Source organism: Pistacia vera, unplaced genomic scaffold, assembly GCF_008641045.1.
Source record: "Pistacia vera cultivar Batoury unplaced genomic scaffold, PisVer_v2 Contig155, whole genome shotgun sequence".
Lineage (NCBI taxonomy): Eukaryota > Viridiplantae > Streptophyta > Magnoliopsida > Sapindales > Anacardiaceae > Pistacia > Pistacia vera.
Window position 1 is genome coordinate 613,798 of NW_022195630.1, and position 27,083 is coordinate 640,880.

Below are 27,083 nucleotides of genomic sequence, written 5' to 3' on the forward strand. Positions count from 1 at the left end.
AGAAAGATGAGGGGTTAGACAAAAAAAAATTGCGGCTGGCGACAGAATCGCACCAAGCCAGGTGTGATTTGGCCAGTATCACACTTGTTGTAATAACTACTTTCTACTAGCATACTTTAGAGTCTATACAATAAAAACATACATAATTAGTATATGAAAATAGCTGGGCCCAAATTTTTCTTTACTTACAAAAAATAATTCTTTACATATATCAAAATAACGAGTATAAAAACTTAGCGACAGTGGACAGTAATGCCAATCCTCCCCGCTTGTCGATGTCCTTCCGACCGCTGTTCACCTATTTCCTGCAAAAATATGGAAAAAAAACGGGGTGAGCATAAAAATGCTCAGTAAGTAAATCCCTTAACTATTCTCCTTCTTAGGTTCTTTCCTTACTTAATTCCTTCTCTTTTCTTTCTCTGTTTCTTAGTCTCACTGTTCTTTTCTTTCTTTCTACTTCTCTCTGTTCTTTCTTTCTTATTCTTTCTATTCTTCCTGACCATGATAAAATTCATGGCAATATGCATGAATAAAATGCATATGCAATAATGCATAAAATGCTTTTTCTTTTTTATTTCTATTTTCTTGTTCTATTTCTTTTCTTGTTCTATTTCTTTCTTTCTATTCTTTTCTTTCTTGTTTTTCTTTTCTTTTCTTGGCTTGTTCAAGCCTTCTCATTCTTTCTGATTCTTATTCTTTCTCATTCTTTCTTTTCTTACTCTTTCTCATTCTTTCTTATTCTTATTCTTTCTCATTCTTATTCTTTCTTTTCTTATTCTTTGCCGATTGAACTCGGTTGATGTATGGATTTGGAACCTTAGCCGTGTGAGTGAGTACAGTCCTCATCTACATGCACTCTTGCGGACCGTACAAATTCTTTCTTTCTTCTTAGGCCACTCAATTAAGGTGGCGTGCATGTAGGAAATTCTTCTTGGTACAACCCTCATCCACATACACTCTTACGGGCCGTACAATTCTTCTTCTTCCTATGCCACTCAATTAAGATGGCGTGTATGTGGGAATTTCTTCTTAACACTCACGGTTCCCCATCACACCAACCTATTCTTTTCTCTTCTTTAACATTCTTCCTTTCTCCTTAGTCTTAGAGTGTTTTATTCTTTCTTTCTTTATTCTTTATTCTTTATTCTTTCTTAAGTTTCTACACATACACAATTATATGCATATGGATGGCTCATGCATAAAATTTCTACTTAAATGCACTTATGAAATGCACATATGCAATGTTACATAAAATTAAGGTTTCTACTCAACTCATACTTCTCTTAGGCATTTCATTAAACAATACTTGTGCATGAACAAACCCTAATTTAATTATCATTCTATTGGTTTCTTAAACCACCCTAATTGAGAGAAAAACTCTCTTATATCATCACCATACCTACACGGCACAAACACTCTCAAAAGATTTCTCCAATTCTTCCAATTTCAACCCATCATCAAACCATCACATACACTCCTCATATTCAAATATATCCAACAACAAGCATAAATAATCATCAATCTCATCTCAATTTCTCAATAATCATAACATATATATATTTAAAGGAAATCTCTACTCACTTGATTTTCTTAAACTTTAACTTGAGTTGGATTTTGAGTGGAATTTACTTACCTTATGCTTAATCTCTCCTAAGCTCTCTACTCTTGTTGGATTCAAATCTTCTCTTAACTCTAAGCATAAACTTTATAAGAACTCAACTTTTACACAAATAAATCATAGATAGAGAGCATGAATTCTTACATTTTGATGCCTAGAATCAAAACCCTATGAAAATCTACTCAAAAGCCGTCAAATTCCTTGGAGAAGTGAATGAAAATTTAAGAGAAAATGGAGGAGAAGAGTGGCAGTGGAATGAAGGAAATAAGGGTTACAAACCCTTATCATCTTATTTTATAAACATGCTTTCCCATTTTGCCCTTACACTTTTTTAGAAATTCCATCCTTGTCCCTTAGTCAATTACCATAATGCCCTTATTTTTATTGTATTCTCTATGAAATTCTCTCTCTTTTCACTCCACACTTTTTCAACTAATTTTGAGTGAAAATACCATTTTACCCTTAATGCAAGTTTTAAGGCATTTCTTCATATTCTCTTAAAATAATTCTAACAAAAATTAACTAAGGGCTATAAAACATAATTTAAATCATGTACCTCCATGTTGGGCGTTACACTTGTGCTGGTGTGATTTTACCGGAATACCCATATTCAACACTCTCGATCTCCTACCATCAACAACAATAATATTTTCACTATCAACCACAAATATAGAAACTCATTCAACACTTCCATTCAAAAAATTAGCATACCCATTTCACTCTAAACGAAAAAAAAAAAAAAAAAACAAGAAAGGTAGAGGCAAGAGACATGGGCCTTGCTAGAAGGACGTGGGGATGGGAGATGCAACAGTGGGGGATTGGGTTGTGACTTGTGAGGTTGCGGTAGTAGCGACGTTGCAGAGCGTTGGATGCGAGGTAGTCAGTGACACAGTTGCGAGTAGTTGCACACTGGGACGACATCATCGATGGTAGTCGCCGCCGTTGTGCCGTGCTGGTGGAGAAAGGGCAATTGATGGAGGTTCTGCATCTATGGTTAGATTTATTTTACGATACAGAAGTAAGGGGAAGGAGGCGAAAAGAAAAATGAGGGCAATTGTAGTGGTGGAGGAAAGGGCATTGGTGGATCTAGGGTTTGATTTGTTTTTTGTGGCAGCCAGGTCGGTATAAAAGAAAGGGTGGAGGATTTTGTGGCAGAGGGGTGGGGAACAACGATAAAAGTGTTCGGCGAATTTTTTTTTTTTTTAATTTGATCATTAATATTTTAATAAAGTAATTTAATTTTAAATAATTATTCAATTTTTTGTCAATTAAGCTCTCACTTCTTTGCTTCAGATGCTAATAACATAATATTATCCATTATCCATTCCTATATTTTGATAATAAATGTCATATGATCTGATAATTAACTTTTTAATATTAATATATATTTCTTCTAATGGTTATCGAAGGCAAATATATGCAAAGAGCCAGGTGCAATGTACCATGAGTTGTCATTCTATAATGTTATAATTAATTAAATATCTAATCATTTAATTAAGTAATGTACTAATGTTGATTATTTTATCATATATAATTACTAATTTACTATAGATATGCTTAGAATTTGATAATTGAAGTAAATATTATTCAATCAAATATACTATTTTATTAAAAATAATCCTTTTAACAACATTAAAACACTTTTAATTGGATCCTAATTCCAATTATACAATTAATTAATCAAATAATTAATGAATCTAATCTATTTTTATTCTCTTAAGTCTTAATCACATGCCCTCAAAACTTGTAACATTATAATATCTTTTTAAAAAAAAAAAGAGAAATAAAATATAATTACTAATAACTAAATTATTTCGGAAAAAAGTTTTGTACACAATTAGTAGGTGGTTTTGATTTTTGTATTTTAATAAATTAACGACTAATATTTATCTATGATACTTTTTGAACTTCGATTCATACTTATGAATAGGTAAAAATAATTTATATAATTAGTAGAGTGAAAATGAAGTTTTTGAATTTTCCCATAAGGTAAATTAAGATTTATTGTGACAAAAGAATCAAATTGAATGTTAATACTAATATGATTTATGAATCTTTAATTAAATAATTAGTATAATTCTAAGTTTGTTTTATGTCATTAATTTAAGTTTGATTACAAAACACTTTGTTGGCCTCTCATGTGTTTTAATGTGCCAAAACTAACAAAAAAGTTGATTGATCACTAACCAAAATATGCTAAGTTATGACACAAGTCATAACCAAATCAAAACAGGTTTGTCAGGTGGTATGACTGTGCGTAAGCAAATTTTTCAAGTGGTATGACCATGCGCGATCAAGGCACGACTGTTTAGTATCATAAAAACTACCCAGATGAACGTATCATCTTGCACGACATCGTTCCATGTAGTTGTGCAACGTTCTGCCAAAATGTGTGACATCGACATGACCATCCTGCACGACCATTCCCCTCAAGTCAAAAGTCAAGATATTTTAAATTCAGAATCCTTTGCGCTCTTGACTATTCTTCAAAAGTCAATCTTGCAGATCAAGTCTATCAAAAGTGGCACGAGCGTGGTGAAACGACCGTTCCTATTTACAGATTTCTATCTACATGAAGACAGTACGTCAATGACCAAGAATTAATTTTGCTAGAATTAATTCTTGGCTTTAAGGAGTATGTATTTTGGAAGATTGAATGAAGAGAAAAGAAGAGAGATTTTCTCTTCAAAGTCTTGCACCCACGGCTGGAATGAAATTGTGTTAATAAAACATATTTTTGCTATCTTTAAATAATCAAGCAAATTTCCATTCCACCCCCAAAGTTTAGCAACAACCCAACTTAGGTGGAATTGCATATTAGCCCTCATTTAATTATTTAGTTAAATATTAATATTAACTCCAATAATTGAATTTATAATTTTGCTAAATTATTCCAATAACAAATTTGGACATAGGCTACAACCTTGTAGCAAAATTATCAATATGCCTATTCGTCTAAAAGATGAATATACTCCAAAATTTACCATCCTTAAACTGTCTTCTAAGTGTGTGACCCATAGGCTCCTTATCATATCGGTAGTGAGTAGTATCGCGGTTGATACCAATAAATCTTTTCATTATACACAGACCAAGATTGACCTTTGGCAAGACATCATGGCCACCCGATAGATTCGGATTAAGTGAAATAGTTACCTATCAACGATATGGTTACCGTGCAATCAAATCTTTTCATGATCTATTATCTCATCGAGACTGAGGTACAAAAATAGTGTCAACTTCAGTTATTCTCGATATCTTTGTATTCAGTTATTGGACCAATAACTAGAATAATAAATTGGATTAAGCAACAACTCAATCCCACTGTGGCCACAGTTTTAGTGTCATTGCCATTCACTAAATTGCGCCGTGAGATAACTCCTCCTATACCCAAAAGTGATGAATCCTATGTCGATCCACCATCGTCTTGATACACTCCTCGATGTAGCTAATCACTACCATATTGATAGCTTTAAATAGAACTACGTTGGGCTAGTGTCAAACTACACTAATCGGTGCACAAGGCGCTCTGGTGATCTCAAGTCTAAGGATCACATGTACTAGCATTCGTTAGAGGATTTATTCAATAGACACTAGGGTTACCATTTATATGGAATCCTCTGGTGGGTCAGTCCAATGAACTTGCCTACAGCAAGCACCCATGTGTTGCACCAGGTTGTCAGCAAACAACCTCGACAAGTGAGATCAGTCATTGCCTTTCGACAGGGTTGTTCAACACTATGATAGCCTTACTGTACTATCTGTGTCCTTGGTCAGAATAATACTAGGGCTATGGACATTTCTAGAATAGCCACCATATGTGATTATAGGGTTCTCACTATCAAGATTTGAAACACTTGATACCCTCGTCATGGTTTCACCATCCTAAGGACATATATCAATACATACCATTATGATTTACATGATATAGAATAAAATTTCTTTTATTGATTAATGAACATTATTACAAAGAGTCAATTCTACAATATTTGATTGGCTCTAGGGCACCTACTCTAACACGTTCCTCTGGGTTCTGTAGACTTTTCAAAGTTGCATTAAATTAAGCAACAACTCAAATTTGAAGGGATATAAAAACTCAATGTTTTTTTTGTAAAAGGTAGAGAAGAGTCATATCAAATTCAGAGAACATTCTCATATAATCTCTAGAGCTCAAAATCCAAATCAAATACTCTCACTTGCACTCATATTGTAAACCTTTGAGAGTGTCTTTGTTCTTATTATGTGTATAAGCCTAAAGAGAAGAGGCAATCATTCACAAAACACTTTGATTAAAACCTTGTTGGCGAAATCCTGTAAAACTAGGTGCAAACCTGTAAATCTAATGTGTGTTGGCAAAATCCTATAACACTATTGTATTGGCGCAATCCAATTTTAGTGGAACTTCAAGGAGGTTGCCTTGAAGAAGTGGATGTAGGAGGCTTGTGGATATAGCTCCGAACCACTATAAATCTTTGAGCATTTCTCTCTCTCTCTCTCAACTTATTTATCACTCTTGTGTATACATTCATCGCTCATATTTATTGCTTGTTCATCTTTATAACTTGATTACATTTATTATTCTCTATTGGGTATATTTATTGCTCAATAATATTATCATTATCATTGTCATTATTTGGTTGTTGAGTTTATTTATTGAACATTATTTTGTTAAACTCATTGCTTGTGGTGACAGTTTTTATTCCGTGATAATTTTTCTAGGAATATTAGCCATATTTAGGGTTTCATGCATTTACCTTTTTTAATATACCATGAGTTGTCATACTATAATGTTATAATTAATTAAATATCTAATCATTTAATTAAGTAATGTACTAATGTTCATCAATCTATCATATATAATTACTAATTTATTATAGATATATTTAGAACTTGATAATTGAAGTAAATATTATTCAATTAAATATACTATTTTATTCAAAAATAATTCTTTTAATAACATTAAAACACTTTTAATTGGATCCTAATTCCAATTATACACTTAATTAATCAAATAATTAATAAAAACTTTAACATTATGATATATATATATTTAAAAAATACATATAATATTTGTTAATTAATATAATATACTAAATACTGACCAACCAATTGGGGGCCTCCACCAACTTCTTTGCCTCGTCACCCATGTGTCTTTCAATTCCATTTTAAATTTTTTATATGCAAAATTACAAGAGACCCCCCATTCTTTAGTGATATTTTCCCAATCTCAGTTCTAAGATAGATTCCATCCCTGGTACCTAATCTCGGTTCCCATTCTAGGTTCTGGGTCCGGTTCCAAAACATTGGAACCGGAACCGACCATGTGAAGGGCGATTCTAGGTAGGTTCTGTTCCGGTTTCGGTTTCGATTCCACTCGTTAGTTCTAGTTTTACACGCTGCCCATGCTTATCCCTACCTACAAGGATTAATGTTGCTGTTGAGCAATCCATTCTAGTAGTAACTAATTCATCTACTGTAACACCCACATCGAGGTACGTAACTCTATTTATGTTTTAATGCCCTTAGTATTCTTTATCCTAAGGTTAAAGATTGAAAATTGGCAATTGCATACTTCGCCACGGCAAAGGAGTTTTGTCGCCGCGATAATGAACTTTCTGCCCAAATTTGTGTGTCAGAAATTTCAAACTTCGCCGAGGCAAAGAAAAATCTTCGCCGGGGCAAAGAATTCTCTGGATTTTTTCACTGAGGCAAAGGAAATATTTTGCCGGGGCAAAGAACTCATTGGAATTTTTGAGAAAATTCTAGAAAACTTGCTTAAGGGCAAAATGGTCATTCCACTCAGAATTAGTTGAAAGTATGGGGAGTGAAAAGTAGTAGAACTTCATGGAGAATGCAATAGAAATGAGGGCATTATTGTAATTGATTAAAGGGCAAAGGTGGAATTTCATAGAAAGTACAAGGGCAAAATGGGAAAGTATAAGTAATATATGTGATATTAAGGGTTCAAGAATTGAAACCCTACCATTCTCTACTCCCTCACACGCCACCTTTATCTCTAATTCTCTCAATTTTCTTCATCAAATTTCCAAGGAAATTTATAGGATTTTGGTAGAATTTCACTTCTAAGCATCCAAAGGTAAGATTTTTACACCAAGAAGTGTGATTAAATATTTAAAGTGTTGAATTCTTATAATTTAAATGCTTAGGGTTTAAGAGGAAGAGGAAGTCTACCAAAGAGAGAGATTCTAGTGTGGAACTACTCAAGTTCAAGGTAAGTAAATCCAACCCTCGTCATGATTTGAGCAAGAATTGTGAAATTTTTATATTTATTTATGTGCTTGAATGTTGAGAATTGTTGATGGAATTGATGTTGAGTATTGGTTAAAATTCCACCATGAGAGGTAGTGTTTAGTATGAGATGAATTGGTGGAAGTTTGAAGAAGTTATGAGAAGAGTTAGAATAGAATTTTGAAGTGTGAATTTCCTAGCCAGGTTTGGTGTTCATTTTAGTGAGCTTTGCTCCAAATTTTGGTGGTTAGAGATTGTTATGGAGATGTAATCATCTTAGTGCTTTGTTTGTGCATACCAAGTGTTTGATGAAATTTCAAAGTGAACTGTATGTATGAATATGATAGCATGTTATATTGATATGAGTTGTAGATGGTAGAGAAAGTAGAGAATGACATGTTTACATGTCATATTGCATTCTTGCATTTAGACATTTGAATTTAGAAAGAATAACAAGAAAAAGCCCATCTATGTGCATACATGCATATAAGCACACTAAAGAACAAAGAGAAAGAAAGAAAAATTTCTAAAGAGAAGAAAAGAAATGAATACTAATTCTAAAAGAAAGATAAGAGAAAAGAAGGTTGTTGCGATGGGGAACCTGTAAGTGACAAGAAGAAGAATATTCCCACATGTACGTCGCCTTCAGTGAGCGGCCTAAGAATAAGAAGAAGAATTTGTGCAGTCCGTAAGAGTGCATGTGGACGAGGATTGTACCCAGAAGAATATACCTACATGCATGCTGCCTTTAGTGAGTGGCCTAAGGAGAAGAAGAATTTGTACAGTCCGTAAGAAGTGCATGTAGATGAGGACTATACTCACTCACATGGCCAGGGTTCCGAATCCATGCCTCAACCGAGTCCGATCGGCAAAGAATAAGAAAGAAAGAAAAGAAAAGAAAAGAAAGAAGAGAAAAGAAAGAAAAGAATAAGAAAGAAAGAAAAGAAGAGAAAAGAAAGAATAGAAAGAAAGAAAGAAAGAAAAAAAAGAAAAGAAAGAATAGAAAGAAAGAAAGAAAGAAAAATAGAATAAGAAATAGAAAAATAGAAAGAAAAAATGCACATCCTATGCATTTGTGCATTTTCATCATACCTATGCATGATACCATGCTTACTATCATGAGTAGTGAGAAATTAGAAATAGAGAAAGAACAGAGAGAATTAGAAATAGAGAAAGAACAGAGAAAGAACAAAGAAAGAACTGAGAATAATAGAAAAGTGTGATGTAAGGAAAGAAATTCAGAATACGAGTAATGGAGGAAGAAGAATTGTATAGCGGATTTACTTACAGAGCAACTAGTGCTCACTTCGTCATTTTCATTGTTTTTACAGGTAATAGGTGAAAAGCGGTCGGAGGGAACGTCGAGAAGCGGAAGAGAATGGCACTACTGTCCAGTCGTATTTTGAGTTTATGTATATAACTTTTTATATTATTGTAGAGAATTTGTTTATAAAGTAAAGGAAATTTCTTGGCCCACTATCTCATATTTGTATACTTATATGTTCGTTATATCATATATAGTGATTTCATATCTTATTTTCCCAAAGTATACTAGCTAGAGAGAGTTATTACATCTGCTACACTCTAGAAGCGTGGTAGACCTATTGGATCCAAGGACATGGTTCCTTGAAAATGAAAGACAAAGAATAAAATAGATATTGGTCTTGATGAAATAAAGTAATAGAAAATTCCACATCCTCTAATCTTTCTCTAGAAGAGATTTTGGTCCTTGAAGAGACCAAAACCCTTGGAGAGAAGCATATCCCTAAAGAGATACAAGAACATAGAAATTAGGAACGTATTCTTGAAGAAATATAAGAACATATAAATGAGGAACTCACCTTTGAAGAGATATAAGAACATATAAATGAGGAAATTTCCATAAATTATGCTTACATGAGAGATGTGGATCATGACAATTATCGTTGATGCAATATTTTCATTTGCAATGGCTATAGAAACTATGAGTGGTGATGATTTTGAACCACATATTGTTGACAAATGTAGGCAAAGGTCTGATTAGCCTAAATGGGAAGAAGTAATTCAAGCATACTTGGCTTATCTTGCAAAATGTGAAGTATTTGGGCACATAGTTCTCACACATGAAGATGTCAAACCTGCTGGATATAAATAGGTTTTTACTAGAAAAAAAGAAAATGAAAGAAATGAAATAGCCATATACCAAGCAAGACTTGTGGCCAAAGGTTTTTCTCAAGGGTCTAGTATTGATTTTGATGAGACATATGCACCAGTAATGGATGCAATTACATTATGATATTTAATTAATCTAACAATATCATAAAGACTTGTCATGTTTGTTATGGATGTGGTAATTGCATACCTATATAGCATATTGGATACTAATATCTATATGAGGCTCCTTGAAGGATTCAAATTGCTTGAAGCAAAGGAAGAGAATTTGAGAAGCATGTATTCAATCAAACTACATAGATCATTGTATCGATTGAAACAACCAGAAAGAATGTGATATAATCTCCTTAGTGAATATTTGACAAAAGAAGGATATGTTCATGATCCTATATGCCATGTGTATTTATAAAGAGGTCAGAATCAGGCTTCACTATTATAGCAGTATAAGTCGATGACATGAATTTAATTGGGAGTACTCTTGAAGAACTCCTAAAAGCTTTTGAATACCTAAAAAGGGAATTTGAGAAGAAAGATATGGGGAAAACAAAATATTGTCTTGGCCTATAGGTCGAGCACAGTTTAAAAGAATATTTATCCTTCAGTCAACCTATATTGAAAAATTGTTGCAATGTTTTATTATGGACAAGCCATATCTTTTGAGCACCCCAATGGTTGTTCAGCCTTTTAATCCTAAAAAGGACCCCTTTCATCCTAAGGAAGAAGATGAAGACATACTTGGTACTGAAGTACTGTAACTTAATATTATTGGTGCCCTATTATATTTGTCACAATTGACTAGACTAGACCTATCTTTCTTAGTAAATTTACTAGCCCTATTTAACTCTCCACTAACTCGTCAACACTTGAACAAAAATCAAGCATATATTTTGTTACCTATGTGGAACTAAAGATTTGGAATTATTCTATCCTTTTTAATCCCCTCAAAATCTTGATTTAATTGGACATGCAGATGTTGATTATCTCTCTTACCCTCATAAAGCCTATTCGTAGATAGGATTTGTCTTTTCTTACATGGCACAACAATATCATGGCAATCCAAAAAATAGACTTTAGTTGCTACGTCTTCCAATCACTCAAAAATACTTGTACTCCATGAAGCTAGTCGAGAATGTATTTGGTTGTGCTGTGTCATACATCATATTCATAACACATGTAAATTGTCCTCCACTGTAAAATCTCCAAGTATTATATGTGAAGATGATGGTGCGTGTATTGCTCAAGTGATAGGAGGATATATCAAGGAGACAAAACCAAACATATTTTACCAAAGTTCTTCTACACACATGAACTTTAACAGAATCGGAAAATTGTTGTCAAGCGGATACGTTCTAATGACAACCTTACTGACCTATTCACTAAAACTTCGTCGACATCAACGCTTGAGAAATTGGTATATGACATCAACATGCGACAACTTAGGAGTATCCAATGTGACAAGTGATTTCCCGTTATCATTAGTGGGAATACTTATTAAGGGGAGTAAATTTTATGGAAAGCTATTGTATTGGACATACGTGCACTGTACTATTTTTTCCCTAATAAGGTTTTATCCCAGTGAGTTTTCCTAATAAATTTTTTAACGAGAAAATTTAAGCATGTCCAACACCATTTTAATTTTCCCTAGTTTTATCCTGACAAACTTTTCCTAATAAAATGAAATGCAGTTTATTGGTGGTATCCAAGGGGGAGTGTCGCAAATTTGGATTCAACCAGTATGGCTTGGCGGATCTTTGCCATAAATCTTGAGTGCCCAAATCCCCTTTTATTCACTTGCTTCTTTTCTTACATTTAATGGGTGGTGGCTCATTAATTGAAGTTGTTCCCTTTTGAGCCTAAATATGGGGCCAGTTCTTTGTAGTCGACACTAAAAAAAATACACTAAAATTCAAACCGTCCTTCTATAAATAAATTACTTAAAGACTAATATCACATAATTAATTACTAAAATTATATCAGTTCAGATTTTTTAAATATTGTTTTATTTGGACAACCCCTTAAAATGTTTGGGATGGCTACATGGTTACTAGCTTAATCTCCTTTAATTATTTAATTTGTTTTAATTTAAAATCATCCAATTATCTTAAAATACATGAGTTTGAATAAGCGAATATATATAAAGTTTGTAGATGGAATATTATCCTTATTATTTAATGTGTAATATTATCCTATTATTTAATGTGTGCCCGATATTTGGAATTTTTTTGCAGAGTAAAAAACTTTTTCCCACCTAAGGGTTGCCCTAATGACACTTTTCTACCCAAAGTTTCAAAATACCACTTTTTCATTCAAAGTTAATATTCTATTACTACCCAAAGTCAATTCCAGTTGATTCTGGCAATAAAATTGTTTTCATTACCACCATTTGAACCTTGGGTCTCCTTTCTACAATACCCCTCCCATTTCGTCACCTGATTTCTCCTTGATTGCCGGCCACTGTAAAATTAGGTTTTCCTATTCTTAGCTGATTTTTGGTTGATTTCGGCTGCTAAAATTCAATTAATCACCACTATTCGATCCAGCGGTCTCCAATATACAAAACCCTTTTATCCTGACTCTTGGTAACTCGTCAAACACCGATTGAGAAAGTGAAGTATATTTGGGGTATTAACGGAATATAAACTTTGGGTGGGAAAGTGGTATTTTGAAACTTTTAGGGTGGGAAAAAGTCATTTACTCTTTTATTGCATATGTATAAACCCACCGTCTTTTCAACTGGTTTCCTTAGTGACGTGTACATAGAAAGAAACTTGTGTACTCATACTAGATAAGTCACAGTTGTCCTCACTATATGAACATTCTTCAAAGATTTTAAACCACACAAATACACAACCAAAGATAAGATTTCAAAGAATTTTTTTTTTTTTTGCGCATTGTTCAGGTGTATTGAACAAAATAGAGACAAATACGAGAACAAAATAAAATAGTAAAACAAATCACAGACAGTAAACAAAGAAAATAATACGCGCGGTTTACCATGGTTCACCTAATATACGTTACGTCCAACTGAGTCAATATTATTGTAATATTGCCTCATCTCTTCGTTTACAATGAATGGATTGCCCTATGATTGCTATCACACTCATAACAAGAGAAAAATATGTTTATATACTAGGTTTAAGAGACTAAACCTAGTTTTACAAGGATTCTTATTCCTAAGCCCGAACCCAATAAGGAATTAATAACTTAAAAAAATCATTCAGCGGCCCTTCAAGGAAAAGGCCTAAACCATCTATGGGCTTGGGGGCGCTACCTTCATGACCCCTGCCTGCTCATCAAGGAACGGGGCCGCCGCCCTCTGACTAAGCAACGGGACCCCCGAATGCGTCCATTAATGCTAAAGTAGTCGACAACTTCAACAATCTCCCACTTGACGAATACTTCATGCAATGAAGGCCTACCTCATCAATACACCATGTAAACTTTGCTAAGTTTACAGCTTTGGTAAGAAAATCTGTAACATTAACAAGTGTATCAACCTTCTCTAACAACACCAATTTTTCCTCCACCATTTCCCTCATGAAATGGTATTGTATGTCAATGTGTTTTGACCATGAACGAAAGGTTGGATTCTTGGCTAAGTAAATAGCCCCTTGGTTGTCGCACCCTATCTTCACAGCATCAAGCTTGAAACCAAGCTTTAAACTCAATCTTCAAAGCCACATAGCATCCTTGCCAGCATGTGTCAATGCCATGTATTCTACCTCAATTGACGACAAAGTCACAGTACTTTGCCTTTTACTCATCCAACAAACAGCAACACCAAATAAAGAGAATACATATCCACTTGTAGAACGCCTACTCTCGAGATCACCTCCCCAGTCAGCATCCATAAATCCTATCACATCTCGCTCATCCTCAGTTGCCATGCCCCCATAACATAATGCTAAATCAGAGTCCCATGTAGATATCTAAGAACCCTCTTTGTAGCACTCCAATGCTCCTTGCCAGGATTAGACATAAAGCGACTTAAAATTCCCACAGCTTGTGCGATATCAGGTCGCGTGCACACCATGGCATATATCAAACTACCTACAGCACTAGCATACAGCACATGTGTCATTTCTTCAACATCTTCCTCAAACTTAGGACACTGATTATTAGACAATTTCACTCCCAAAGTCATAAGAGTCTTCACAGGTTTGCAGTCTACCATGTTAAATTTCTTCAACACCTCCTCAATTTACTTTCTCCGCCCTAACCACAATTTACAACTCTGACGATCTCTTGTAATTTGCATACCCAAAATAAAATTTGCAGCTCCAAGATCCTTCATGTCAGATTGTGCCACCAACAAACCCTTCACATAATTTATCAACTCCTTGCTATTCCCTTTCAGTAACATATCATCTACATATAAAGTTAAAATAACAAAGACATTTTCTAACCTTTTAACATACACACAATGATCCACGTTGTTGCGACTAAAACCATACTGAAGAACATAAGAGTCGAACTTTTGGTACCACATCCTTGGTGATTATTTAAGCCCATATTGAGACTTCCTTAACCTACACACCAAGTCTTCCTTCCTTTTACATACAAACCCTTTAGGTTGCCTCATGTAAATTTCCTCTTCTAAATCTTCATGTAAGAATGTCGCCTTTACATCAAGTTGCTCAATTTCAAGATTATATGCAGCAGCAATAGATAGAACATACCTGATTGATGTTAACTTGGCCACAGGTAAGACAATCTCACCATAATCAACACCCTCAATCTACAAGAATCCCTTTGCAACGAGTCTTGCCTTACACTTTGCAATTGTTCCATCTACTTGCAGCTTTCTTTTGAACACCCACTTGCAACCAATTGCCTTTTTATCCTTAGAAAATTTACATAGGACCTATGTACTATTCTTGTACAGTGCCTGCATCTCCTCATTCATCGCAACGTCCCACATATTTGCATTTTCCATGGCTCTTGCTTCATTTACATTCCTAGGTTCATCACCAGTCACATTCAAAGCATGTAATCCACTCAAGGCAATTAGAGAGAAACGAATTGGTGCCTTTCTAACTCCTGTAGATATTGTCAAAGTTGGTGACACCACAACTTCATCCGCTGAACCATCCACAAAACCCTTATCATCGATACTATCAAATTGATCTTCATGATCAGACTCTAAGTTATCAGTCTCTACAACAACATTAGGAATTTCCTCCCCCTCTTGCTCTATTGTAGTCACATCAAACTGAAATTTCTTTGATTGTTCAATATCTTCAAGAGCTCCCACATGTTGTTTTACCTCTCTAAAGATTACATCTCTACTGTAGATAATGCTTCTACTCACAAGATTCCACAACTTGTACCCCTTGATGCCATTCTTAAACCCAACAAACTTGCATTTCTTAGATTTACTATCAAGCTTGCTTCTCTTCTCCTTTGGTACATACACATACGCATCACAACCAAAAACCCGAATAAAGGACATATTAGGTTTCTTATCATACAGAGCTTCATATGGCATCATGTCTTTAACGGAAGAAGTGGGAGACCGATTCTTCAAATAACAAGCCATTGCAGTTGCTTTAGCCCAAAATTTAGACCCTAAATCCGTTGTATTTAGCATACACCTAGCCTTCTCTAACAGTGACCGATTGAGGCGTTCAACCACTCCATTCTACTAAGGTGTGTAAGGTGTAGTTTTTTGCCTTGCAATTCCTTATGTCGCACAAAACTACTCAAACTTACCATAGCAAAACTCACTGCCATTATCAGTTTGCAAAGCTTTAATCTTTCTGTCAAATTGATTCTTAACTAAAGCTTTAAATTCCTGAAATTTCTTAAAAGCTTCAGACTTGTTGCGCATGAAATAAACCCAACAATATCTAGAAAAATCATCAATGGAATATATATAATACCTGGACTTACCAATAGATTCCACTGTAGTAGGCTCGAGGATGTCACTATGAATTAACCCTAGAAATTCTGTTGCTCTCATGCCTGTCGACTGAAAACTAACCCGGTTCTGTTAGCCTTATAAACAATCCTCACAAAACTTGAAACTCATGGAGCAATTAGGAATTCTTTCAGCCATTTTCTAAGTCACCAAAGTAGACAAAGCCGTCTCCCCAATGTGCCCCATTCGTTGATGCCACAATGTTGTAGAATCAATTTCTTTTTCAGCCTCTTTTTTCAAAACATAACCACCCAAAAAGAAATTTCCTACAATTGATGCCTGTAGTTTATAAAGTGTACCATGTTAAACTCCTCGTGCAATAACCATAGATTCTTGAGTCATTTTGCAGGATGTTCTGTCACAACTAAATACTATACCTACGTCAACCATTGTTCCAACAAAGGGTAGATTTCTACTCATACCAAGGATGTGCATCACTTTAGAGAGCATCCTCACTAACCCATCATGCAACCTTAGCCTGATTTTCCTGTGGCCAACAATCTTCACAACAGTATCATCTCCTAATAGAACATTTCCTCCATTATATGCCTTATACTCATAGAACCATTCCTTATAAAGCGTCATATGGAATTACGCACCAATATCAACATACCAAATTGATTGGTCCGATCTAGCTATACACGTAGCAGCCACATACATATCACCATTTGATTCTCGTTTACATGAGGTTTCAACTTCCTTCCCTTTTACTGGTTTGTTTCTGCAATCTTTCTTAGAATGCTCGAATTCCTGACATCTCCAACATTTAATCTTACCTTTATCCTTGCTCTTAGATCTACCTCGCGACTTTCCCCTGTCGCCAGACTTATTAGAATTCCTATCAAAGTTTCATCCCCCCTAGCTGTTAAAGCATCCCTAGACGAACCCTCTAAACCTCTTCGCTGCATATCCTCTACCAACAATGTAGAACATATAGTTTCCCACGACATCTGTGTCGATCCTCCACCACCAATCACAATAATCAAGTTGTCCCATGTATCCGGTAGCAAGCATAATAATGTTACCACTTTCTCACCATCGGTGAATTGTACATCCACAGCCAACAGTTGATTCACCAGAGTATTAAAATCATCTAAATGTGCAGCAAAAGAATCCCTATCATGCATACGAAGATTGTAGAGTTTCTTGTCACGGAACAACACGTTCACAAAAGACTTACTCGGATACATTTTTTCCAACTTCTGACATAAACCCTTAACCGTATCCTGATCCATCACATTCGTTGGAACGAAGTCCTCAAGACAAATGCGAATCAAACCTCTGGCTTTTTGATCCATCTTGTCCCATTCTGCAAGTATGGCACAATCAGTCGCTGATAATTCTCCTCCAGATGCCATTGCAGGTTTAGACCCAAGCGTACTTGACGATGCAGTTCCAGACGTTTCACTCGTTGTAACAGCGACTATCCCGACTGTCAGCCTATCATTCACAATTGCACCCCACAAATCCCTATCAACGAGCAGATCTTCCATTTGCAGTTTCCAAAGCTCAAAGCGTTTGCTGTCGAACTTCTCAATTTCAACCCTTGATCCCGTCATCTCTAAATCACAACTAACTAACCTGAAAGCTCTGATACCAATTGAATGAAATAGAGACAAATACAAGAACAAAATAATAGTAAAACAAATCACTGACAGTAAATAGAGAAAATAATATGTGCAATTTACCCTGTTTCACCCAATATTAGCTACGTCCAGCTGAGTCAATATTATTGCAATACTGCCTCACCTCTCTCGTTTAAAATGAATGAATTGCCCTATGATTGGTATCGCACTCATAACAAGAGAAGAATATGTTTATATACTAGGTTTAAGAAACTAAACCTAGTTTTACAAGAATTTCTATCCAAGCCCAAACCCAATGAGGAATTAATAACTTAAACAAATCTTTCGGTGGCACTTCATGGAAAAGGCCCAAACCGCCTAGGGCCCGGGGACACTACCCTCATGACCCCCACCCGCTGACTGAGGAGCAGGACCCCCGAATGCATCTGCATAACCCATTAATGCTGAAGTAGTCGACAATTCCAACACGTATGATAAAACACTAAAAGGGAAAGAATTTTGTGAGTCATTATCACAAAAAAATGGAAAGAAGAATCTATGAAGCAGCGGTAGAGGGGAATATAATTTCGTTGTTTAACTTGCTTCAAGAGGATGCTCTAATTCTTGATAGAATTACTGTGAGCTGTTATGGAGAGACACCTTTGCACATAGCTTCCATGCTTGGTCATGCAGAATTTGTGCAGGAAATTCTTGGTCGAAAGCCTGAGCTAGCCGGAGTGTTTGATTCCCGTAAATCATCACCACTTCACTTAGCAACTTCAAAAGGGTACTTAGATATAGTTAAAATATTGGTATCAGTTAATCCTGAAATGTGCTTTGTTCGTGATCGTGACGGAAAAAACCCTGTACATATTGCAGCCATCAAGGGTCATGTTAGTGTCATAAAAGAGTTCGTTAAAGGGAGACCTAATGCGGCTCGAATGTTGACAGAACGAGGTGAAACAATTTTACATGCCTTCGTGAGGTTTGACCAGCTGGAGGCAATGGAGTTCTTGGTGGAGGCAATAAACGATCATGAGTTTATGAATTCTGAGGATGATGATGGCAACACTCTATTGCATATTTGCATCTAGCTGTGGCAGAAAAAACAAGTTCAGGTACGTTTAAGGAGTTAGACTGTATAATTAATGCATGTATTTTCGTTTTCGTTTACCTGCGTATTGGCTAATATTGGAATTAGATTTTCTTCTACAATTGACTACACCTAAAGTTAATAGTGCATATGACATATGTTTGTCTCAAAGAAACTCTAAGATTAAGCGAGGTTGGGGTCGGGAAGGACGATAGCTTTAACATGAAAATGCATGATCTTCCACTGTGTTTGGCAAGAACAGAGTACTTCATACAGTCAATAGTCTTTCATATAAAATATCAATGTGAAAGTCTAATTAAATTAGTTTCATATTTAAGATTATCACTGGGGGAACCAATAATTACCATTACTACATGCATGCCTTTTACTCAAATTTGCTGACAAATTCTTCAGGAATGTTTTTATGCCAATAAATTAGTTTACTGTCCCATTAAGCGCTGAAATTTAATGTGCAGGCAATAAAGTTTTGACAACTAATAATGCAATAAAAGTGAATGCTCTTAATAAAGGTGGTTTTACGGCTTTGGATATTCTAACACGAAGCAAAAGAGATTTGAAAGATTTTGAAATTGTGGAGTTGCTTCAAAACAAGGGAGCAATTAGTGCAGAGGACATTGCTGTATCAACACAAGAACTTAGGTCCACCGAAATTAGAACCTTAAAATCTCGTGACAATAATCAAATTAATATGTTGCACTCTCAAGGTAGCCTTACAGAAAAGTCTGTTGAGAAGAAAGATGATTGGTTGAAAGAAATGAATAATGCCTTGATGGTGGTAGCATCACTGATGCTACTGTCACATTTCAAGCTGGTCTGAATCCTCCTGGTGGCGTATGGCAAGACACTAGCCAACTCCAAGTTGGCGCCTCCACATCTGAACCAGATCACAAGGCAGGGCAGTCAATACTGGCTGATTCAAACAAGGCTTATTATAATATTTTTGTCGTTTTCAACACCATAGGGTTTGTTGCGTCCCTTTCCATCATATAACTGCTTGTAAGTGGTTTACCATTTTTTAAGCGCAGGTTTTTTACGTAGATTTTGATGGTGATCCTGTGGGTTGCAATCACGGCAATAACAGTTGCTTATCTCTTCTCTATATATGCTTTTACAGAATTAGATGAAACGGACATAGCGCAAGGATATGCTGCAACTACTGTATTATATATTTGGATTTGCTTGATTGCGATTCTGCTTCTGGCACAGTATTCTGCCTCATAAAAAAGATGAAAAGGTGTTTCAAAAAATCAAGAAACCCACAAAGGGGAAGTAATGGATCAGATGGTGATGAACAGCATCATAATGTCTAATATCTACAACATTAATAATTAATGTGTGGAATATTATGTATTTGAGTGTGTTATGGTAATCTTTCATGTTTATTTTTCTCGTTATGTAAGTGTTTATGTTTTGTGCTTGTAATAAAGTGAAAGAACATATTTGAATTCTGTTTCAGAAATTTTTCCACTCCTTTTATTCTAATGTTATGTACATACCAACAACTCTATCATTGAAGAATAAAGTTAGATTGAGTAATTAATTAACAGAACAAAGAATAATAGAACCTAGTTAAATGAATTAATGTTTAAATGTATCGACTATGTCATTAATTTTATTCATATTCTTGTCCAGTTTGCTGAGTACATGAATGTTTTCGCGGAAGTTTTATTGATATATGTAAGAAAATAAGGCTTTTTTTTTCCTCGTTTGTAGTTGTTGATCTTTAGCGAAGTCATGAAAAAAAAAAAAAAAAAAACACTATGTATACTACAAAATTTGGGTACTTCCACTAATGAAGCAAAATAAAAAAGCAAATGAAGATACTGTTGGAGTTCCACACCGACTAGGTACGCTCAAGCCTACTGGTTTATAAGAAGGGGTAATTCTCTCATTCAATAAGACCTTATTGGGTGATAAGTCAGACCCACCTCAAATTCTATCATGGTATCAGAGTCCAGGTCCAGTTGAGCTGAGTGCTTGACTAGCGGGTGAGGAGTTAGAGTTGACAACTACCTCCAATAACAGACATGACCCAACATATGAACTTACCGTAAGAGGGAGTGTTCGAATCCCACATCAACTAGACACGCTTAAGCCTACTCGTTTATAAGAAGGGGTAATATTCCTATTCAATAAGACTTTATTGGGTGAGGAGTCAGACCCACCTCAAATTCTATCAGATACAAACCAATGTGTAACCTAGATCATCATCAACGACACAGTGAGATTTCATTTAAAGTGGAGGAAGATTCACCATTGGATTGTGAGCTCTTTTAAGAAAAAAAAATTCAATTTTTTTTTGGTGACCGGGTGTATTCGGGCTAGCTTGCGTATACAGTAACTAATCATCTGAGACCCTAAAGTTGACAGTCGGGTAAAAAAAATAAAAACTCAATTTCTCTTCTTTTTCTTTTTTCTCTAGAGGCCAATCTAGAAGGCCGCATGTATAATTGTTTTAACTTAGGTTTTGATTATAAAAGGAAATTATACATGTTCCACATATGTAATTGGATTAAATGTGACTGTATTGAAATTTTTAGCACCGAGAAATTTTCTGCTGATCACTTCCGACTTCGACCATAAAAATGTTTTATATGTAATTTTAATTATTTAATGTAGAAAGCGTGACATTCTTATAGCCAACATTCAGTTTTATATAATAATAATAATGTCTATAATTGCAATTTCAATAAGTGGCATTAATTCTTTTGATATTATTAATTTTCGTTTGGCATATCAATAATATATGTAATTAATATTTTTGAAAATAACATTTAGAGAAGCCACACCAAGATTTTATTCATTATATATATAGCTTTTACAATGGCTATAAATTTATTTAAAAAAACCACACAATCTAGTCAAAATACAGATATTTAAAATGTCCGAAACATGAATTTATATCAAATCATATTCAGACTTCATATTACCAAAAAAAAAAAAAAAAAAATAGAAACACACACACGCAGGCCGTAGTCTTTTTGGGTTGGTCGAATAGATTATCATTAACACAGCCATTTATTGCTTATATTTATGGCTATGGATGATAAGGAATGGGAATCAAACACAGATCATTTTTTCTTCTAAGTGACAAACCAAATACCTCGGTCATGTCTAAATCTTCATTCTTCATTCTATTAGGAAGTTTCCAATCAAAATGGTAGAGCAACATCGCAAGCACAATCTCAACATTGGCCAGACCGTAAAAAGATCCTGGGCAAGTTCTCCTACCAGCACCAAATGGGAGGTAATTAAAATTACTTCCCTTGAAGTCAATAGAACTATTAAGGAATCTCTCTGGATTGAAGCTCTCGGGTTCCGTCCAATATTTTGGATCCCTAGACATCGCCCAGGCGTTAACGATGACTTTAGTTTTGGCAGGTATGTTGAATCCATTAATTTCACCTCTCTCTCCATTTTCTCTTGGAAGTAACAAAGGACCGGCAGGATGCAATCTCAGAGTCTCTTTTATTACTGGCTTCAAGAATTTCATTTCTTCGATGCCCGCTTCATCAACTTTCCCTCTTCTATTGAAGACTTCCCTCACCTCATCCTGCGCCCTTTTCATCAATCTCGGGTTTTTTATCATTTCAGACATTGTCCACTCCATTACTGTTGAAGCTGTATCACCCCCACCAGCAAAAACATCCTGGAAAAGAAGTTAAAATCATAATATATCCTGGAAAGGGGGACACCCCAGGCCTTGGTTTTTTTTTTTCCCCATTAGATTTATAAATATCATCAATAATTGCATATTATATAAGCTTGGTCACACCAAAACCTTCTAAACTATATATAATATTAATTATAAATTCTAGTGATTTTTTGAATATTATTAGTATTATAATCAAGTGGGAATAAATTAAAATAGTATAAATAAAGATAGATTGAAAATTCATACTGCAAACAAAACCAGTCAATATTTCAAATTAATTGATACATGCATAAATCAATATAGAAACATGAAACTCTCAAATATATTGAAATCTAATTATTTATTAAAAAGTAGTTTAAGGAAGTTTTATGTTATTTTTGTCCTTTCAAATAGTTAACATAACATAATCTTGAAAATATTGTTGATAATCTATACCAATAATTTTCGTATTCTAAATTTAAGAACATTGAAAAACTGCATTAACTGTTGTATTGAAATAACAAAAATTTCGATCTTTAAAGTGTAGGGTCAAAGAAAAAAAAAAACTAAAATGTCTTTAGTTTTTAAAAAAAAAAAAAAAAACGATTTAAAAATGTATGAGTCATTCTTCGATTCATACTAACTGGGAATACCAAAAGCATTTTGATTATTTCGCTTTTTGTAATATTGCTTTTCAAATTTTACTTCTAATAAATTCTCACCAAAATTTTGTGAAATATAAACAAAATTCTATTTCTTCTTTAATTTTGTAGCAAGCTCTTTAAAAATTACTTTGTAAATGATACTGGATGAACCCTAAAATATTTCATGTTATCTATAAAAAATCTGTGTTTGGATGCCCCCTAAAGTCATACTCCTGATCTGTCACTGTGCGCCTATCACCTATACAGCCTATACTTATGATGAAGACAAATAATAACTTTGTATTGCGATTTAAGTTGAAACTTGTTGAAGTTTAGTGAGTCAAAGGAAAACCATGAGTGAAAAATTGTGTCAGAACTTTGTATTACTGTAACTTAAAATATTAATTATTATTAGGATTTAGAAAGAGATTTAGTGAAGACTTAAACAACACCACTCGATTAAAAAGTTGATGAGCAAATTAGTTAAACGGAAGACAAAAATAAAAAATATAAAGGACAAGGCAAGAACAGAGACTCGTGTCATCGCAAAACACTTCGGGCTCTTACCATGGTTTCACATAACTTTAAACTTTTTAATGCTATATTTTTAAGTAATTATCGAGATATTATTTATTATTTTCTTTTTTATATTGAGTATACAGAATTAAAGTTGAAATGCTCGATTTATCATTTTTGCAAAAAGTCCTTTTGAAATAAAAAAATGCTGTTTAATTATATTTAAGTATGTGCTTAAACACTGTACAAGAAGTAAAAATACTTACAAAGATAACGGCTTTGATGTTCTCTCTAGTCAAGGGAAATTGAAGATCACCACGTCCTTGAAATTCCAAGAGAAGATCAAGAAGATCTTTATTTACTTCACTCAGGTCAGAGATCTTATGTTCTTTGATAATGTTTTCAAGTATTCTGTCTGTTTCTCGATGCAGCCTCTCCATTTTGGACCCGTTTCCACTGATAGATTGGAGCAATTTAATTGAAGGAAACAGATCGGCAACACCGAAACCTCCCAGCAACTTCATAGTTTCCTCCATAACAGACATTAATAATTCATGATCTTTGCATTTTCTGCCAACAGTCGCCCTTGAAGTGATAGCATACGATAACTGGAAAAGTTTATCAGTGAGGTTAATCACTGATCCTGCTTTTGAAGCAATCCAATTGACAAGACTAGACACCTCTTCTTCTCTTAAAGATCGGAAATTTTGGACTTGTTTCGCGCTTAAAAGCTCCAACGTACAGATGCTCCTTAGTTTTCTCCAGTATTCACCATAGGGCGAAAAGGCTATATCATTAAAATCATAAGATACGATTCGTGTTATTTCAGTGTAAGGCCTTGATGCAAATATAGCGTCATGAGTTTTCAACACTTGTTCGGCGAACTCTGGCGAAGAAATAACGACAGCGGAAATTTCTCCAAGCTGTAGGTGCATAAGTGGACCATATTTCTTGGCCAAGTCTCTCAGTCCATGATGAGGTAGAGACCCGGCAGAAATAAGCTGGTGCAAGTTTCCAATAAGAGGTAATTTCGGTGGCCCAGGGGGAAGATTTGAAGTTTCATAGTTGGTTTTGGATCTTTTCTTTATTCTCAGCACCATGAAAACAAAGAGAAGAAAGCTTAGAAGGAGTGGGAAGGAGGGGAGGACGAGCTCCATGTGAAAGAGAGAGTGTTGAATATGGTATTTGTTGAGGTCTTCTCAACGAAGTGAGTATTGCTAGAATTTATAAGGTTGTATTACATAAAAAACATGTGCCTTTCAATACTATTTCATAATTGTCCGACCTACCCGAGTGCGATATCATTCTTTAGATAAAATCAAATCAAAACAAATCTAGAAGAACACCAATCGGGTACCATATCGTTCATGAAGGGACGGACTCTTATCAGAATATAAGCAAAATAGGAATAATTCACAAATTTGAATTTTCAGCCAAAAGAAATTGACAAATGATAGAGAATCAGTAACGAATGGTTTCTTTGCTCATTTCTCATTAAAGAATACGTAGATGTTGGTTTTTACTTAAGAGAGTAAATTTCATGTGGATATTAATCCTAAATTAATAGATTTAGTCATTACATTGTTAACCAAATATGTTAGATCATTATATTATATATGGGAAGATATATAATATTTTTCCTTAACATGATACAACTTTAATTAAATCAAATAGTAAGCTAAAAAGTAAAAATAGCTTTTGTTGGATTTATTACAAATCCCATAAACAAAAACAAAACAGCAAAAAAAAAAAAAGTAGCAAAACAGCAACTAAACAACAGCAGGAAAAAAATGAAGAGCAACAACATCAGGAAAAAATGAAGAGTAACAACATAAGGTGTGCAAATGCACTGCCCTTATGATCAAAATTCCACCCTTACTAGAAGAATCTTCGTGGTGCAAAAAGGCTCGACAGCGGACTGACTTTTAGGATACAATGATCATTTTGGAGTGCACACTCTAACATAGGTTTAAAATTGTAATAGAGAAGTAATTGAGCAATGATGATATGATATCAAAATGAGAGTTGAAAATGTTTTGACATAATATGAAAATGGGAGCTAAAATAATCGGAGTATCTCACAAATGAAAAAGGATTAAGTCCTTTTACACACAATTTTATTTGGACGTTACTCTCCCAAGAATTAATATGGTAACAACCATCCATTTTATTTAAAATAAAATCAAACTGACATTCCAAATTTAATATTATAATAGCTCCAAATTACTCCAATTTATTAATATTATAACAGCTCCAATTACTTTGAAACTCTCAATCTCACAATAGCCACCCATTTTATTCAAATATAATAAAACCGCCACTTATTAAATTAAAAGTAACACCACCCATGAAACAACCACTTATTAAAATTTGGTATTTTTTTTTTTTTTTTTTTTGAAATCAAATGAGTTATATTCATTCAATAGGATCGACTAAAGATCCAATACAATTTGGAACATCTTCAAGCTCAACCAATACATCATCAATGGTTAAAGCATCTTTAGCTAGAGTATGAGCAATCACATTGGATGCTCTTTTAACATGATGAACCGAAAAAGTTTGAAAATTCCTAGAAAGTGCCTTAGTATCCTTAGAGATAAGACCAGCTTGGCCCCAATTCTCTTCATCCCTAAGGAGATCATTGACTACTTGAAGCGCGTCCCCTTCCAGGATAATTTGGTTGATTCCAATATCTGCTGCTAGAATGACAGCTTGAAGAGCTGCGAAAGACTCAACCAAGAATGCATTTGGGAGCATGGTTTTCTTCATTCACATAGTCGCCATAAACCTACCTTGCCAGTCCCGAATTGCAATTCCAACCCCAATTGTGCAGTTTTCCTTTCTCACACTTGCATCCCAGTTTACCTTGAAGATACCTTCAGGTGGTGGCTGCCATCTTGGTGAGCTGGGATCCAGAGTCAGAGGGTGAGCATTAGGAGAGGTCTTCGATTGAAGCAAGGATTTTAACATGTCCAGTTCTTGAGTTGCATGGTGAATGATCTGGGATGGAGTAGAAATATAATGTTTGAAAGTAAACTCGTTCCTCCTTTGCCAGATTTTTGAGACCACCACTCCAAATTCGGCTAAAAACTTTTCCTCTAATTTGGACATAAAAACCATAACGAGCTCTCTAAATTCAGTGAAATTAATTGTTATTCATCTTTTGGAAGGTTAGAGAACAACTTGACCAAATATCCTTAGCAGCAACGCAGCCCCATAAAGCATGCAAGACATCTTCTTCTTCTGAGCAACAGAAAGGGCAAATAGGATCCTCAATCACCTTTTCTTGACAAGGTTACACTTGGTTGGAAGAATATCTTGGCAAGCTTTCCACAAAAATAACTTCTCGGCATTAGTGATGGGAAGCTTCCATAGCTTCTTCCACTCTTTATTTTCATTAGCTGCAGAAGAGGATTGGCCTCGGGATGAGATTTGGGACTCCACTTGCAGGTGATATCCACTCCTGACTGAGAATATACCATTTTGAGAGCATCTCCAAACAATTTTATTTGGTCTATTGAAGACACTGATGGGAATTTGACGGATGATGTTAACTTCTGATTCAGAGAACAAATCTTTGAGCAGATCCAACTTCCATGATTTTGATTGGGGGTCAATGAGATTAGCCACCTTAGCCTCCGGGTCTATACCAAGGCATTGACTTTGAATCTTAAA

General features: G+C 34.7%; 1 protein-coding gene and 1 pseudogene across 1 annotated transcript; one reads left to right on the top strand and one right to left on the bottom strand.

Annotated features, from left to right (window-relative positions):
- Positions 1-18,042: 18,042 nt before the first annotated feature.
- Positions 18,043-19,835, top strand: LOC116124702 (annotated as a pseudogene).
- Positions 19,836-21,403: 1,568 nt separating this feature from the next.
- On the bottom strand, positions 21,404-24,590 carry LOC116124747 (cytochrome P450 71D10-like). The gene is made up of 2 exons (XM_031410481.1): positions 23,675-24,590; positions 21,404-22,263 (listed from the first exon to the last, which is right to left on the bottom strand). Exons 1-2 carry the CDS (start codon positions 24,563-24,565, stop codon positions 21,652-21,654), a joined length of 1,503 nt encoding a protein of 500 aa, XP_031266341.1. The 5' UTR covers positions 24,566-24,590; the 3' UTR covers positions 21,404-21,651.
- Between the last annotated feature and the right edge of the window lie 2,493 nt (positions 24,591-27,083).